We start from the raw sequence: 14,607 nt of genomic DNA on the forward strand, positions 1-14,607 counted from the left end.
TCAGGAATTCTGGGAGTTGAAGTCCACAAATCTTAAACTTGCCAAGTTTGAAGATCCTTGCTGTACAGGGACACAGCATTCTGCTGTGGAATAGATCAGCCCTAGTTCTGATGACTTGAGGTTGGCAGCTGAAGCTCCCCATTTAGTTCTACATAATTTCTGGAGAATGTTGTTCTTAGGATTGATCGATATTTTTTCCACCTGAAATGTTCTCTTTTTCGGACAGGCCAAGGAAGGAGATCTGGCCATGATCAACAACTTGCTCCACGAACCTAACTTGACGTCCAAGAAATTCAAGGAATGGAAAATAAAGAACTATGAGTTTTTCCTGGACATTTGTGAGTACAGCGGTGCTTTGAAAGCCAAGAACGGAGCTTCTGAACTCACCATTACGGCCTCTCTGCTCTCACACACACATTCCTTCATCGAAACCCACGTCTGACCATGTGAGGGTGGAGAGCAACTGGAGGGGAGGGAGAAACGATCCCTTTTGTGACAAAACACTGTAACCCATGTCAATAATGTATCCAGCTATATTGTAAATAGATTGGATAAGAATTTAGTACCATCGGATGCCTACTGCATTGCATGATGAGACAGATTTCTTTATTTATTTTTACTCCCCCTTTTCCAGAATTACTTAGGGTTGTTTTCTAAATCTGCTTTGGTAAAGAAGCAGCGTAGAAGGATCAACGGGCATAAAATGACACAAAACTGCAGTATATTTATAACACCAGTATACTTACCCTTATTTTAAAAAAAAACAAGCAAACATTGGAGTGCAGTCCACAGGATTCCTCTTTCTTTTATATATGTAGATATACTGCACCTACTCATATCTATGTATATAAAAAGGAATGTGAAAGCTGAGGTTTTATTTTTTAAATATTTCTAGATGTCCATTCTCATAAATTTCCCTCCCCTTTTTTTTTCTTAAGAGTGGAAATTTTAAATATGAAAAAGAGGGAAAAAAAGAATAAAACAGAACAGAAAGGGAAAGATGGTTTAATCCAGGGGTCGGCAACCCAGGACTCTAGAGCTGCATGTGGCTCTTTCATCCCGCTGCTGAGGCTCCATTGCTCAAAATAGGCATCACAACTGCAAGTGTGCGACACCCACCGACATGCAATTTATTTAGTTTTTCAACTCCCAGTAGTCCAACCACAGATAAATCCAAAAAAAAAAGTTTCAGAAGAAAACAACGTTTAATGGTACGCGGGCAGATTCATTTGCTTTCACTGCTGACGAGACTGGCTTAATATGTGGTGAGAAATGGGCAAACAACAAAAAGTTGCATGTTGCAAGACATTTCCAGAATAAACATGTGGCCTTTGCTGGAAAATATCTGGATGGAGATGAGAGGAAAAAAAGCCAAAATGGAATGGAACATTTCGAGTTTTGTGGCTCCCGGTGTTTTCTTTTTCTGTGGGAAATAGGTCCAAATACCTCTTGAAGTATTTAAGGTTGCCGACCCCTAGTTTAACCATTCAGCATTTCCAAGAAATGACCCCAGGTTGTGAAATATAAAGAGAGCCTGGCGAAGTCTAGAAATGGAAAAGTTAAATTCCCCCCCAAACACCCCTTTTTTGGCGTGCCTTAAAATATACAGCATTTATCCAGGAAAACCATTTACTTTCCATTTGGCCTGTCCAGGCGCATCTGGTACATGCTGTTGAAATGCTGTGCTATTTTTACAAAACTGTGCCTGCTTTTCAGAAGATTGACCCAAGACGCGTTGAGGGTGTGCGCACTTAAACACCCGTACATTAATGCGACAGAGAAGAAATTAAGGTAGAAAAAAAAACTGTTTGGGAGCAGGATTGTGCAAAATGCAGCTTCTGCTCACCTCCTGGGCCGTCACAAGTCGGGGCCGAGAACATAATAATCCATAACTTCTGGAAATCGGGAGCTATTCCGGGTGTCAGCAATCGTCCACTGTGAATTTAAGGCCAGAAACTTACCAACGGCAAAATTCTGATCTTGTCTTTTTGCAGCCTCAAGACAGAATAACAACAAGAACAAAAAAAGGCCAGACTGAACACCAATGGCTTTCTATATTTACACTGTGCTATTGAATAAAGATCCTCAGATTCATGATTTGAGAACCTTTGCAATAAAAGAAACCTACATCCTGTTGAGGCATTATCACCGAACAGGGAATTCAATGCCAGTAAGAGACATGAGTTCTTCTAATCACTCCTGATCCTTCCGAACCTGTCTCATTGAGTAGGGACTCATTTTCCATCTCATGTTCATTCAAAAACTAGTGGAAGTCTCTATCTGTTCAGGAACACTAACACTAATCATAATAATAATAATGAGCAAATCTCTTTCCTGCAAATTTTGCTGGATTGCAGTTCACATTGTTCTTCAAAACTGGAGTCCCCAAGAATCCATTTTAACAGTTTCTACTCCACTTTTGAGGAAGTAGGAATAGAAAACTCTTGCATACTTCACTGTCCAACATGGAGAAGGGGTGAGCGTTCAAAACAGAGCTTGACAATGAGCAAAAGGATATTCGGTGCAACATTACCGTTTTTAATTTCGACGTGATTCTGAGAACTAAAACTTAATTGGAAATATTCTGGACTACAGAGCAATATTTCTCAACTTTAGTGGCTTTAAGATGCATGGACTTCAGCTTCCAAAGTTACCCAAGTCCACTCATTTTACAGCCAACACCCAGTTGAAAAACATTGCCATAGAGGTTACATAGCCACTGATAGAAACAGATTGGGGTCTATAGAATCAACCTACATTTGAAGCCTACTAGAATGAGAATATATCTCCTGAATATATCTGCATTGGTGACAGGAAGGCCAGTAAACACTCAGCTCCACCCCGCAAGGGATTATGGGGTCATTAAAAGAAAATGATGAAGCCTACTAGAATGCAGGAAATCCTCAACTTACAACTATTCATTTAACAATTGTTCAAAGCTGTGATGGAAGTGAAAAAAGTGACTTATGACCAGTCCTTGCCCTGATGACTGTTGCAGTGTGCCCATGGTCATGTGATCGAAATTTGGGCACAGCAAGATGGTCATTTGTGACTTTCCCAGGAAGTTTCCAACAAGTTAAGTCAAGGGTGGAAGGTGTTGCATAACAACTGAATCACTTAGCAAGGGATGTTCCAGCCCCAACTGTGGTCATAAGTCAAGGACTACCTGTATCTGTTTTAGAGTATTGGAATGCTACCATAGACTCATAGGAACATTATGGAAAACTTCCAGAAGTCTATCCACAATTTAGATAAGTCTTGTCCAATCATAAACAGAAGTTGAACAAGGAAGTTGGTACTTCAGACAGAAGACCTGAACTCCTACTCCAGATCAATAAAATGAATCTAGTAATTGGCTGTTTATTGTCCCTTTTTCATTCCCTTTCCTTTTCCCCAGATGGGCTTCTTAAAATGGAGCCCATTTAGCTTGGCTTATTGTAAGGCCTAGCCTATGGATTTTTAGACAACACAGAAGGATGAATTAAGAAGAGAAACATTAATTTAAGACGTTCCTTGGTGTATACTGGTTTACACTGGGTCCTTTGCGAGCCCATTAGTTATATGCTGCAAGGACATGACCTCCACTTACTTAGGAGGAACTTACATCAAATTCTAACCAGAAGAGCATTTGGAAGTACAATGCTCTGTCGTCAATTTGTTTGCTTTAATCCTTTTGCATCCTTCGGCAAAGCGGGTAAACTGAGTTTCGATTGCATCATCCCATCCACCATATTGCCTTTTTTTAAATCATACCTTGAGACATTCCTGGCACATGAAAAAAAAACAACTAATATCTTGACTACAGAGTTGGAAGTCCAAATGTTGAAAGTATGTCTAGGACCAAGCAGAACTCTGTTGACCACCATCTGATCATCTTCTAGCCATAGAATGCTTAGGTCAGACAACATGCTTAACTAAGTTAAGTTAAAACCTTGGCAGGTATGTTTGCACTGAAAGATAAGCCTGATTGGTTTTAAACTTGGTTTGCATTTTGAGTTGGAATTTGGATGTCTGTTTTGTGGCTTAGTCTGTGTTGAAAACCCAGATTAGTTTTTCGTTTAATAGATCAAGAACATTACATCCAGTTTTGGTCACCACACTATAAAAAAAGACGTTGAGACTCTAGAAAAAGTGCAGAGAGAGCAACCAGGATGATTAGGGGACTGGAGGCTAAAATGTACGATGAATGGTTGCAGGAACTGGGCCTGGCTAGTCTAATGAAGAGAAGGACTAGGGGTGACATGATAGCAGTCTTCCAATATTTGAGGGGGCTGCCACAAAGAAGAGGGAGTCAACCTATTCTTCAAAAGCACAGTCAGGACAAGATGACATGGATGGAAACTAATCAAAGAGAGACCCAGCCGAGAACTAAGAAGAAATTTCCTTACAATGGGAACAATTAAACAGTGGAACGACTTGCCTTCAGAAGTTGTGACTGCTCCAACACTGGAGGTTTTTAAGAGACTGGACAACCATTTGTCTGGAATGATATAGCATTTCCTGCCTAAGCAGGGGTTGGACTAGAAGACCTCCAAGGTCCCTTCCAACTCTGTTAGTCTGTTAAAGAGTTAATTTACTAACCAAGTTAAGCATAGTATGTGTACATAATCACTGAGTAGCGACACTAATGCCTCCAGAGACAAAATAACAGCTGTAACCATGGTGTGGTAAGGCCAAATACCAGCACCTCAGATAAAGACTTCCACAATTTAAAGAGGAAAAACATTAAAGTATGTGAAATTTTAAAAGCAGCATATTTATAATGCCAGGATGAAGTTTAGGGCCTGATTGGACAAAACAATCTTTGTTCTCTAAACTCTAAAGCATTGTTTACTTAGTTGTAAACAAGCATTGTGCCCTTGTTCTTTCCTCCCCTGAGCACTTCAACCATGGTTTATTAAACCGAAATAAACTGGTTTACTTTGCACAACTAGCTTTATTCAGTCGCATATATATCTCGTTAGGTCATGGCAACTACTTTGACGGAGACAGATACAAGCTTCTGTTGTCATCTAACATCTGTCAAACAGAATAAGATGGCAGTTTGATATTCTGGTTTTGATATTATAGTAATCTGTAATTCTAAGATTATGATAAAAAGTATAGAAGATGATGTCATAAGCCACAAAGCTAGAGACAGAAGGACAAAGATGGGGTTTATATGCCCCAATCTCAGTTTTAATATGTCTGAATCAGACCTTTGACAATTACTTTCCCAAACAACTTTTTTTCTTCTTCTGTAAACCCTTTTCTCAGAAAAGGAAAGCACTTGCATTTTTCAAGGCCACATTTGATACACTGGTGATAACAGATTCTGGTGCTTCCAAAGAAGATGCTGAGGTGACTTCATCCCAAACCGTGTGCTTCCCAAAACATGTTGCCAAAGGTTTATAAATCTGCTGTTTTATTTTTGTCAGTCTCTCACAAGTCAGTCACCGTTTAAATCTATGCAGATCAGCCTTTTCTATAGAGTAGCTGTCCAAATTTGGCAACTCCTGAACCCGGCAGCTAGATTGATTCCGCTTCTCTGTGTCCTCACCAACTTGTTTTGTTGTATGAGAGTCTATATTTAATAAGTTCACAATCAATCTTTTTTTTTCTCTCTCTCTCCCTGAAAATGGCAATTTTATTGTTTATAGCAATGTTTCTCAATTTTAGCAGCTTTAAGTTGTCTGGACTTCAACTCCCAGAATTCCCCAGCAAGCATGGTCAACAGTGGACTATAGGATCCTTCGACATGCATATCCATCTAAATTTATGCTGCTGTTAAGATAAATGAACAGTATTCCTTCTTATCTCTCTCTCTTTTTTTCCTCTCTCTCTCTCCCTCCCTCCCTCTCTCCCTCCCTCTTCCTCTCCTCTCCAAAACATTTGTCATGCATTCTTACACAGGAACTCTCATTCCCAGTTTTGTCAAAAAACATAATATTGCTGTTCTGTTAAGAAAACCATACAGCGGATCAAGCCTAAGGTTGTTTCATTTGGTTCCCACTGAAATCAATGTTTTCAATAACGGAGAAAAATTCTGGTTCAAGGTTAAATTGTGGAATTCTTCATGGTTTCTGAGCTTGTTTGCTTGCAGATGTTTCATTGCCCAACTAGGTAACAACATCAGTGTGAGCGTGTGGGATTTGCTGCCAGGTTTTATTTGAGGGATTGAGGGGTTCTCCTTGGGGGCTCCTTGATTAGACTATTGTTTTCTGCATGTTCGTTTGTCTAGTGGTGATCCATGTTTAACTGAGTATAAACTACTGGAGGGATATTATATTTTGGTCACTTTCTTAAATTTTTTATTGTCTCCTTTGAACTATGTGTAATTATAGTTTATGTGTCTATGGATGAATGGTTTAAGCCCCAGAGATTTCAGTGGGAAACAAACGTAAGTAATTAAGATGAGCTACAGCCTGGTGCTTATTTCATCTACACCGAGTAGCATCTTCTGGGCAAACATTTTAATCGAGAGCCACATTTTGCTAACAATATGGATATATCTGAAACAAATAAGATAGTAAGGATAGAGGCCAGAAGGATGAAGTTGTTTGATTGCTTTTTGTTTTCTCACTCGTCTTGTTTTCTTCTTGCTTGTTACTTAATTTTAATAAGTTTTATTATAAGATAAAAATACAAAATAAAACTAAAGTTAGAGAACTAAGAGAGGAAAGAAGGAGAACAAAATAGCAACTTCCAGCTTTTTTCAGTATAGTAAGATATTTTTTAAAAATACAATCTTAACCCTTTGTTTTATAGTACATAACATTTCAAACCATTTCTATAACAACAAATTCATTCTAATCATCAAAACCTAAAATCAAAGGGTTTTTTCTTCCCATTTTTTAGCAAAAAGTCCAGAAGTGGTTTTCTAAGTAGAAACAAAACTGACCTACAAGGTCGCTTCCAACTCTGTTGATCTGTTAAATTCTTTTTTGTTATTAAAACGATCCATTTTGCCATCTTCATTAATTTCATCACCTTCACTTTCCACTCTTCCATTGTGGAAATGGGTGTTTTTCCATCTTTGTGCATATAAGATTCTCGCCTCTGTTAACAACGTTCCAAATTTTCTTTCAAGTTCTTTGTCCATCAAACTTGATGATTAAAAGCACCTTCTTCGCAGTTGCAGTTCCAACCTACATTAAAACTCCTTTATACATTCTTGATAGTTTCTCGGGCATTAAATACCAACGTTATACACCTTCTTTTTTTCTTTTTCAACACACCCTTTTCTTTCATCGTCTCCCTCAGGCAGGGAAGGAGGGACTTCTAGAAATTTATCTGAATGCTTCTATGACCATGAGTTCTTTCAAACTCTTATTAAACTTCCATCCTTAATGTCTTCCAGTAGGATATACCCCTGAAGTGTCAGACAAAAGTGACAATTGCTTTTTTTTAAATAAATGAAAACCTGAAATAGGCCTTCATCTCGCATGAATCTGTTCAGGCCCAACGTTTGTGCAATCCTAGTGAGTGGCAGACAACTAAGATCAAATTTGGTTGTGTGTTTTATCCCATCAGCTGGAAGCAAAGAAGCAATTCTCTGATGGGCACATTTTTATGTATTCTGAGGCAAAGAAACCTGAAGCAGTTTAATTAGGTACACTTGCACTCAAATATAAATCATGCTACGTTGGATTTCAACAGTCAAAATCTTCTTCCAAAGAATCCTGAGAAATGTAGTTTTGTGAAAACATTGATCGTTCCATAGTTGGATTCACTCATCATACGAAATCATGAATCCACACTAAACACGGCTGGATTTGCACAATACATTAAGGCTGTTGCTTCCTTACACCTAACATCCTTGGGGATTTTTTTGTTTTTACTGTATTCCACTGTTTTTACTGTATTCCACTGTTTTTTTGTTTCCACTGCATTCATCTTGTCCTCAGTCCAGGAGTAAGGACATAGATTTGAATAATCCTTAGCTGTACCAGCATTAAAGTAGCATTTAATATCCCAAACCGCTTCAAGGATAGGCTTAAGATGGATAGATATGTTAGGCTTTGAGTGAATGAGCTATCAACAACAGAGGCAGAAATGTTCATGCTAGGATAACTTTCTACACTATTAAGGATGAGTGGAGTAAAATTCAGGAGTGAAGAAAGTCCTAAGCCATGTTCCATGGTTGATAAGAGCAAACTGAGGGTTTCTTGCAACATGCTAAACCCAACTAAACCGATCAACTCAGTTGCTTAGAACAAGAAATGAACCACTCCCAGGTTAGTCTGGTTCTTTGGGAAGAAGCCACGACAATGGAACCAGTCTGTCCCAAAGATGCTACTTGAACACTGTTAGGAAGAGGAAGAGAAATTGAGAAGGTATCTCATTGTGCAGGTTTCCATAATGTTTAGGAAGAAATGGCTTGTACCTCTCAAGAGCCCAGCATATCTCTGTTGTTCTGCCAATGAACGGAGCCCAACTTTTTTCAAAGTTCCATGTCTGCCCGAACAAAGATACCGCTGCTTTAAAAATCCCAAGGGACTCTTTAAAGCAGCAGCATCCTTTTTTCAGGCTTCATTGTCAAACGCGTGCACAGCCTTCCTATCTGCACTGATAAATAAACATCCTTTCCACCTTTGACACTGAAGTTGTATTACAAGAATATTTGCTTCGTAACACCATTCCTTGCTGGTCCATAGATAAGCTCGCCTGATTTATTAAATAGCAAATCAATACAATTTTTTTGTTTACAAATAGAGAGCTTTTTAAAGAATATAATGCTTAAATATATGAAACAAATGTATGACACCATTGTACTATGGCCCGCACTTTACTTGCATATGAGCTTTGAAATAGGCTGTTGTCTTATTTTTTTACTTTATTTTATTTTTTAGTTTGTTCAGGGGTTGAAGTAGCCACAAGCTGGTATTAAATGTCTGGTTCTCAAGCTGTAATTTAAAAAAAAAAACTGTCTCAGGAGACAAGACATTGGCATTTTAAAGAAAGTTGAAGGTTGTAAGAGAGAGAGAGAGAGAGATACATGCAGGGGTGGGATTCTACAGGTTCACACCTATTCGCTAGAACCAGTTGTTAACATTCTAAGCAGTTCAGAGAACCGGTTGTTAGAAGAAATTACTGGGCTAATCCTGTAAAAAAGGCAGGAAGGAAACATTCTGGTGTTGCTTACAGAAACTGCCTCTCCATTAACTCTTCTTACATTCTTGGCAGGACTAGACTTCCTGTCTCTGGAACGTCTCTGGAGTTTTTTTTTTTCCTCCTTTGCTGGTACTTTGCTTGTGTGGAGTGACCATTCAAAGTTACAATGGCACTGAAAAAGTGACGTATGACCATTTTTCACACTTACGACTGTTGCAACATCCCCACAGCCATGAGAGGCCAGGAGAGGAGATGCGTGCCTCAATGTGAGTGATATTGAGTTGGCCACGCCCAGACAGTCACATGACCACCAAGTCATGCCCACCAACTAAGCCATGCCCACAGAACCAGTTGTTAAAAAAATTGAATCCCACCCCTGGATACATGCTTTCACTGTGGTTTCTATACCCATTTGTCATCTCGAGACAGAGAGAAAAGTTGAGGCTGTAACTTTCAACATCAGTCTGGGCTTATAGACCACCAATTACTCTTACAATATCTTCAGTTATTATGGTGCAACCTGGCCATACAACATGTGGCTATGTTTTGATGGCCATATTTTGCTAGACCTTGAAACTGTGGTTAGGGACATCATTCTCTGCTTTAACTTTGATCCCCAACTAGTCCAACCATGGCTTGAGTCATCCTTCTTAATGACTTTAAAAATCGCCAATTGGCTTTATTTAGAAGGCTGTCTCAAACCACTGCTTCTAAGCTTGGATGTCCCAGCAAACCATGGCTTAACTAAACGCAAAAAGTAAGGCTTGCAAGAGGCAAGAATAAGGGAAAGGAATTTGTATTTAACAGTAAATTGAAGACTAGGGTCTCCACCCTGCCAATTGTTCAAAATGTTTTTAAATTGAATTGTGGTAATGGAAGAAGCGCGTTTTTGGTTAAAACGTGGGTTGTATTAAACGTAAGGTTGTCTTCCCTGGGTATACACAGTACATATGACATGTAACATTTTCCAAACCACAGAATGAAAACAAGGAAAAACAATGCATGTGGTTTTTTTTTTCCGCCACCACCTTCAAACCTCTCTAAAATAACAACTGATTTCCTGCCAGCCAAAGATCAAGTAAATGTCTTTTGAGGCAGAAATCTTCAGTTAATGCTAATGTCTCTTGTTGGCTGCACTAAGGGAGCTCCACAGTCTTTCTTTTGTAAATAATGAACATTCTTACAATTTCTGTAGCAATAGGAGGTTTTAAGCCAACCTTCCCTTGGACTGTTTTCAAACAACAATTTAACATTCTTGAGCGCCTTGTATTTTAAAAGAATATATATATATATATATATATATATATATATATATATATATATATATATATATATATATATATATATATATATATTATATAAAGAATATAATATATATATATATATATATATATATGGAGAACCAATGTTTTCTGAAGATGAGGTAGCACTGTTATTAATCCCACTGTAGAATACGTTTGTTTTGTTTCTAAGTCTTTTGTCACTGATAAATATGTTATTCATAGAGAGAATGTTTTTCCACTGGATGCAGTTTTCCCATAAAGTAGAAGAATCGAAAGAAAGCTTTCAGGGATGGGACATCTGTAAGGGTGACCTTAACGCCATCCCTGTTTTCCTTAAAAAGTTTGGAAAGAGAATTCAAAAGGTGATAGCCAGTTATAAACCAGGGATAAATCAACTCAGCTCTATTACACCTTTCCTTTTGCCTTGTTGTTGTGAAAACAACTGTTGTGTCCACAGCTCCACTGAAAATGGGGACAGTGTGAGCCATCATCTGTGTCTTTTAAAGTCCATCCCCATTGACCTCAATGGGATCTTGTTTCCATCGGTAAGCGTCTATGGGATTGCAGAATCAGACCATCAAAATTAAATTTCAACCTCTGGATAATTCAGATTGTTCTGTGTTTTGGTTTAAGTTTTTCCAAGTTCACAAAAGTCTTTTTAATTCTCCTCGCTCTATGTCAAGAAGCAATCACCAATTTGTAGAAGCAATGAATGTTCCTTCCGTTTTGTTTTGTTTGTTTTTAGGGGGGGTGGGGGAAATAATATTTTTTGGGTGTGTCCTTGGCTGCATTTCTTTTTTTTCTACCACAAATTAAATGTTAAACTTTTTGTGTGTCTACAATGAGAATTTATGAATGGACCATGAGAATTTATGAATGGACCATGAGAATTTATGAATGGAAATAAAATTCACTGTGTGTTTTTCACTGGGCATATACCTCATGGTACATTGCACAGACGTGTAAGTTGTAAGTTGCACTGCAACATTATAAAAGGAACATATTGCTCTTTTTTCAAAGATATTAACTTATTTAAAAAAATATATAGAGACTGTATATTATTGAAAAAGGACATTTATTCTTCCTAAATTGAAAAGTAACTTTTGTTTTGGGAAAAGTTGTAAAACTTCAGTTGTACATTGGACTTCAATAAATGGAATTCTCTGCATATCAAAGATTTGTCTTTCTTTCCTTAGCACTTTAGGTCCTTGAAGAAGGCTTCGTTCCTGCAACCCATTTGTCAAGCACTGTAGGTAGTCCTCAACATATGACCACAATCAAAACCAGCATTCCTGTTGTTAATCAAGGCAGTTGTTAAGTAAGTCACACCCAATTTTACAACCTGCTTTGCCATGGTTGATAAACAAATCATTGCAGTTCTTCAGTGAATCATATGGTCATTGCAGTTGTTAAGTGAATTATACGGTCGTTAAGTGAACCCAGTTTGCCCCATTGACCTTGCTAGCCTGAAGCCAGCTAGGAAGGTTGTAATTAGCAATCATAGGATCCGAGACTTTGCAACCAATGTAAATGCATACCAGTTGTCCAAATTTTGATCTCATGACCATGGAGATGCTGTCAGTCATAAACCCAAGAACCAGTTGTAGGTTATTCATTTTTCAGTGTTGTTGTAACTTTAAACAAACGGTTGCAAGTTGAGGGCTACCTCTATTACATAGGCCTCTTGAAGATTTAGGCATCATTTTAGTTCATATGTTAAACGACTTTAGCCTAAGATTGAAAATCAGCCTTGTCAGATGCTACGTCTTTGCTAACCAGTTTAAAGGCCACACTTGGAATACTGTACTCGGTTTTGGTTGCCACGATGTAAAAAAGATGTTGAGACTCTAGAAAGAGTGCAGAGAAGAGCATCAAAGAGGATTAGGGGACTGGAGGCTAAAACATACAAAGAACAGTTGCAGGAACTGGGTATGTCTAGTCTAATGAAAAGAAGGACTGGGGTGACATGGTAGCAGTCTTCCAACATCTCAGGGGCTGCCCCAAAGAAGAGGGAGTCAAGCTATTCTCCAAAGCACCTGAGGGCAGGACAAGAAGCAATGGGTGAAATCTAATCAAGGAAAGAAGCAACCTAAAATTAAGGAGAAATTTCCTGACAGTTAGAACTATTAATCAGTGGAACAGCTTACATCCAGAAGTTGTGAATGCTCCAACACTGGAAGTTTTTAAAAAGATGTTGGATATCCATTTGTCTAGAATTGTATAGGGTTTCCTACCTAGGCAGGGGGTTAGATTAGAAGACCTCCAAGGTCCCTTCCAACTTATTCTATTCTATTCTATTCTGCTCTACAGAGTGGAGAGTTGGTCCCTTGACAGAAAGCCACTTGAAGAGACCAGAAGCATTTGAAATGTGGATTTACAGGCAGCCATTACACATAAGCTGGGTTGACAAAATCAGAAATGAGGAGGTGATAAGCTGCAAGGGAAAGCCAAGGGAAATCATCAAAACCATAAGAAAAGCAAAAGTTAGAATATTTCAGACATGAGATGCGACACCTGGAAAAACACGCCATCCTTCACTTAATCCTCCAGGGAAAGGTTAAAGGCAAATGAGGTCCAGGCAGAAGAAAAACATCATGGCTTCAAAACCTAAGGGACTGCTTTGGACAAAACTTCGCAGCACTTTTTGTGTGTGGCTGTTGATAAAAATAGGATCGCCAACATGATTGTCAATGTCCAATGACAACTGTGGAAGAACCCTTCTGGCTACCATTTACATATCAAATGAAAAGTAAGATCATGACTTTAGGGTGGACTTGTTCCCAGGTATGTAGTGTATATAAAATTCAGAAGAGCAACATGGAGATAGGGACCTATTATCACATGTGGTGGAAATGCGTAAAAGCAAAAAAGTACTGGTGGAAAATAAAGGTATAGATGGAAGGGATGGTTAGGCAAAAAGTAGAGTTTAGAACAAAAATGTTCCTATTGGGAATTATAGAGGAGGAATATAGTAAAGGAACAATATATTTAATGTTACATATAATAACTGCTGCGAGATTGGTGTATGCCCAAAACTGGAACTTGAAGATAACCCTATAGAAAGCTCAAACTGCCCAAGGAGCAGCTGATCCAGTTCTACAGAGGAATTATTGAGTCTGTCATCTGCAACCCAACAGGACTGACACAGACTTCAGAGGATAATTAGGACTGCAGAAAAAAAATTACTACCCACCTGCCTTCAATTGAGGACCTGTATACTGCACAAGTCAAAAAGAGGGCTGTGAAAATATTTACAGACCTCTCACATTCCCGGACATAAACTATTTCAACTCCTTCCCTCAAAACGACACTATAGAGCACTGCACACCAGAACTAGACACAAGAACAGTTTCCCGAAAGCCATCACTCTGCCAAACAAATAATTCCCTCAACACTGTTCAACTATTTACAAAGTGTACACTACTGTTACTGTTAATCTTCTCACCACTCCTTCTCACCCATCCCCTCACACTTGACTGTTTCCTAGTATGATTTGATTGTTGATTATACCCTATGACTATTATTAAGTGTTGTATGTTATGATTCTTGATTCTTAATGAATGTACCTTTTCTTTATATATACTGAGAGTATTTACACCAAGACAAATTCCTTGTGTGTCCAATCACACTTGGCCAATAAAGTCATCCTATTCTATTCTATTCAATTCTATTCTATTCTATTCTATTCTATAAAGCGAAATAATAAGGAAAATATTAGTCTGTGCAGAGATGGACAGACTAACTCTAGAAATTAAGGATAAGGGTGAGACAGAATCCTATGAAGTCTGGAGTAAAATGTATCAATGGCTGGAGCCAAGGAGAAAAAAAGAAAAATTGTTGACGCTGACATCTTTGTCTGTCTTTGTTCACACATCTTGCAGTATATTTAAACCTTGGCAACTTTTAACAGGTGTGGCTGGGGAATTCTGGGAGTTGGGAGTCCACACCTCTTAAAGGTTGCCAAGGCTTAAAAACACTCTTTTAGCCTTTGAAGGGGCTTCCATCCTCGGGAATTTAAAAAAAAAAAACTCCCTTCTTGTTTCTTTTCCTCCTTATAGTTACTGTACCGTAGTATGCTATCCTGAGCAATATGGCACAGTGGTTGAACCATGCTCCTGGGGGATCATGGGAGCTGTAGTTCCGCGCAGGAAACCTCTGCCACTAAGGGGGGGAGGGGAGAGAAGGAAACACTGAGTGACGTCACTCTGACGCCACTCCTCCGCCTCACCAA

At 38.6% G+C, this 14,607-nt stretch overlaps 1 protein-coding gene across 4 annotated transcripts in view; it reads left to right on the forward strand.

Moving 5' to 3' along the window:
• LOC113437975 (connector enhancer of kinase suppressor of ras 2-like) overlaps positions 1 to 9,696 on the forward strand; it is a 327,810-nt gene extending 318,114 nt beyond the window's left edge. For 3 of the 4 annotated variants that reach the window (XM_087940974.1, XM_087940976.1, XM_087940975.1), the window contains exon 24: positions 227 to 9,696. In XM_087940974.1, the coding sequence (XP_087797100.1) occupies positions 227 to 442 (216 nt within the window). In that variant the 3' untranslated portion in view covers positions 443 to 9,696. The remainder of the gene's footprint in view (positions 1 to 226) is intronic. The other variant, XM_087940977.1, reaches the window with a different exon arrangement.
• Positions 9,697 to 14,607: the final 4,911 nt, after the last annotated feature.

This window comes from Pseudonaja textilis, chromosome 12 (assembly GCF_049901715.1).
Source record: "Pseudonaja textilis isolate UNSWEBS1 chromosome 12, rPseTex1.2, whole genome shotgun sequence".
NCBI classification, from domain to species: domain Eukaryota; kingdom Metazoa; phylum Chordata; class Lepidosauria; order Squamata; family Elapidae; genus Pseudonaja; species Pseudonaja textilis.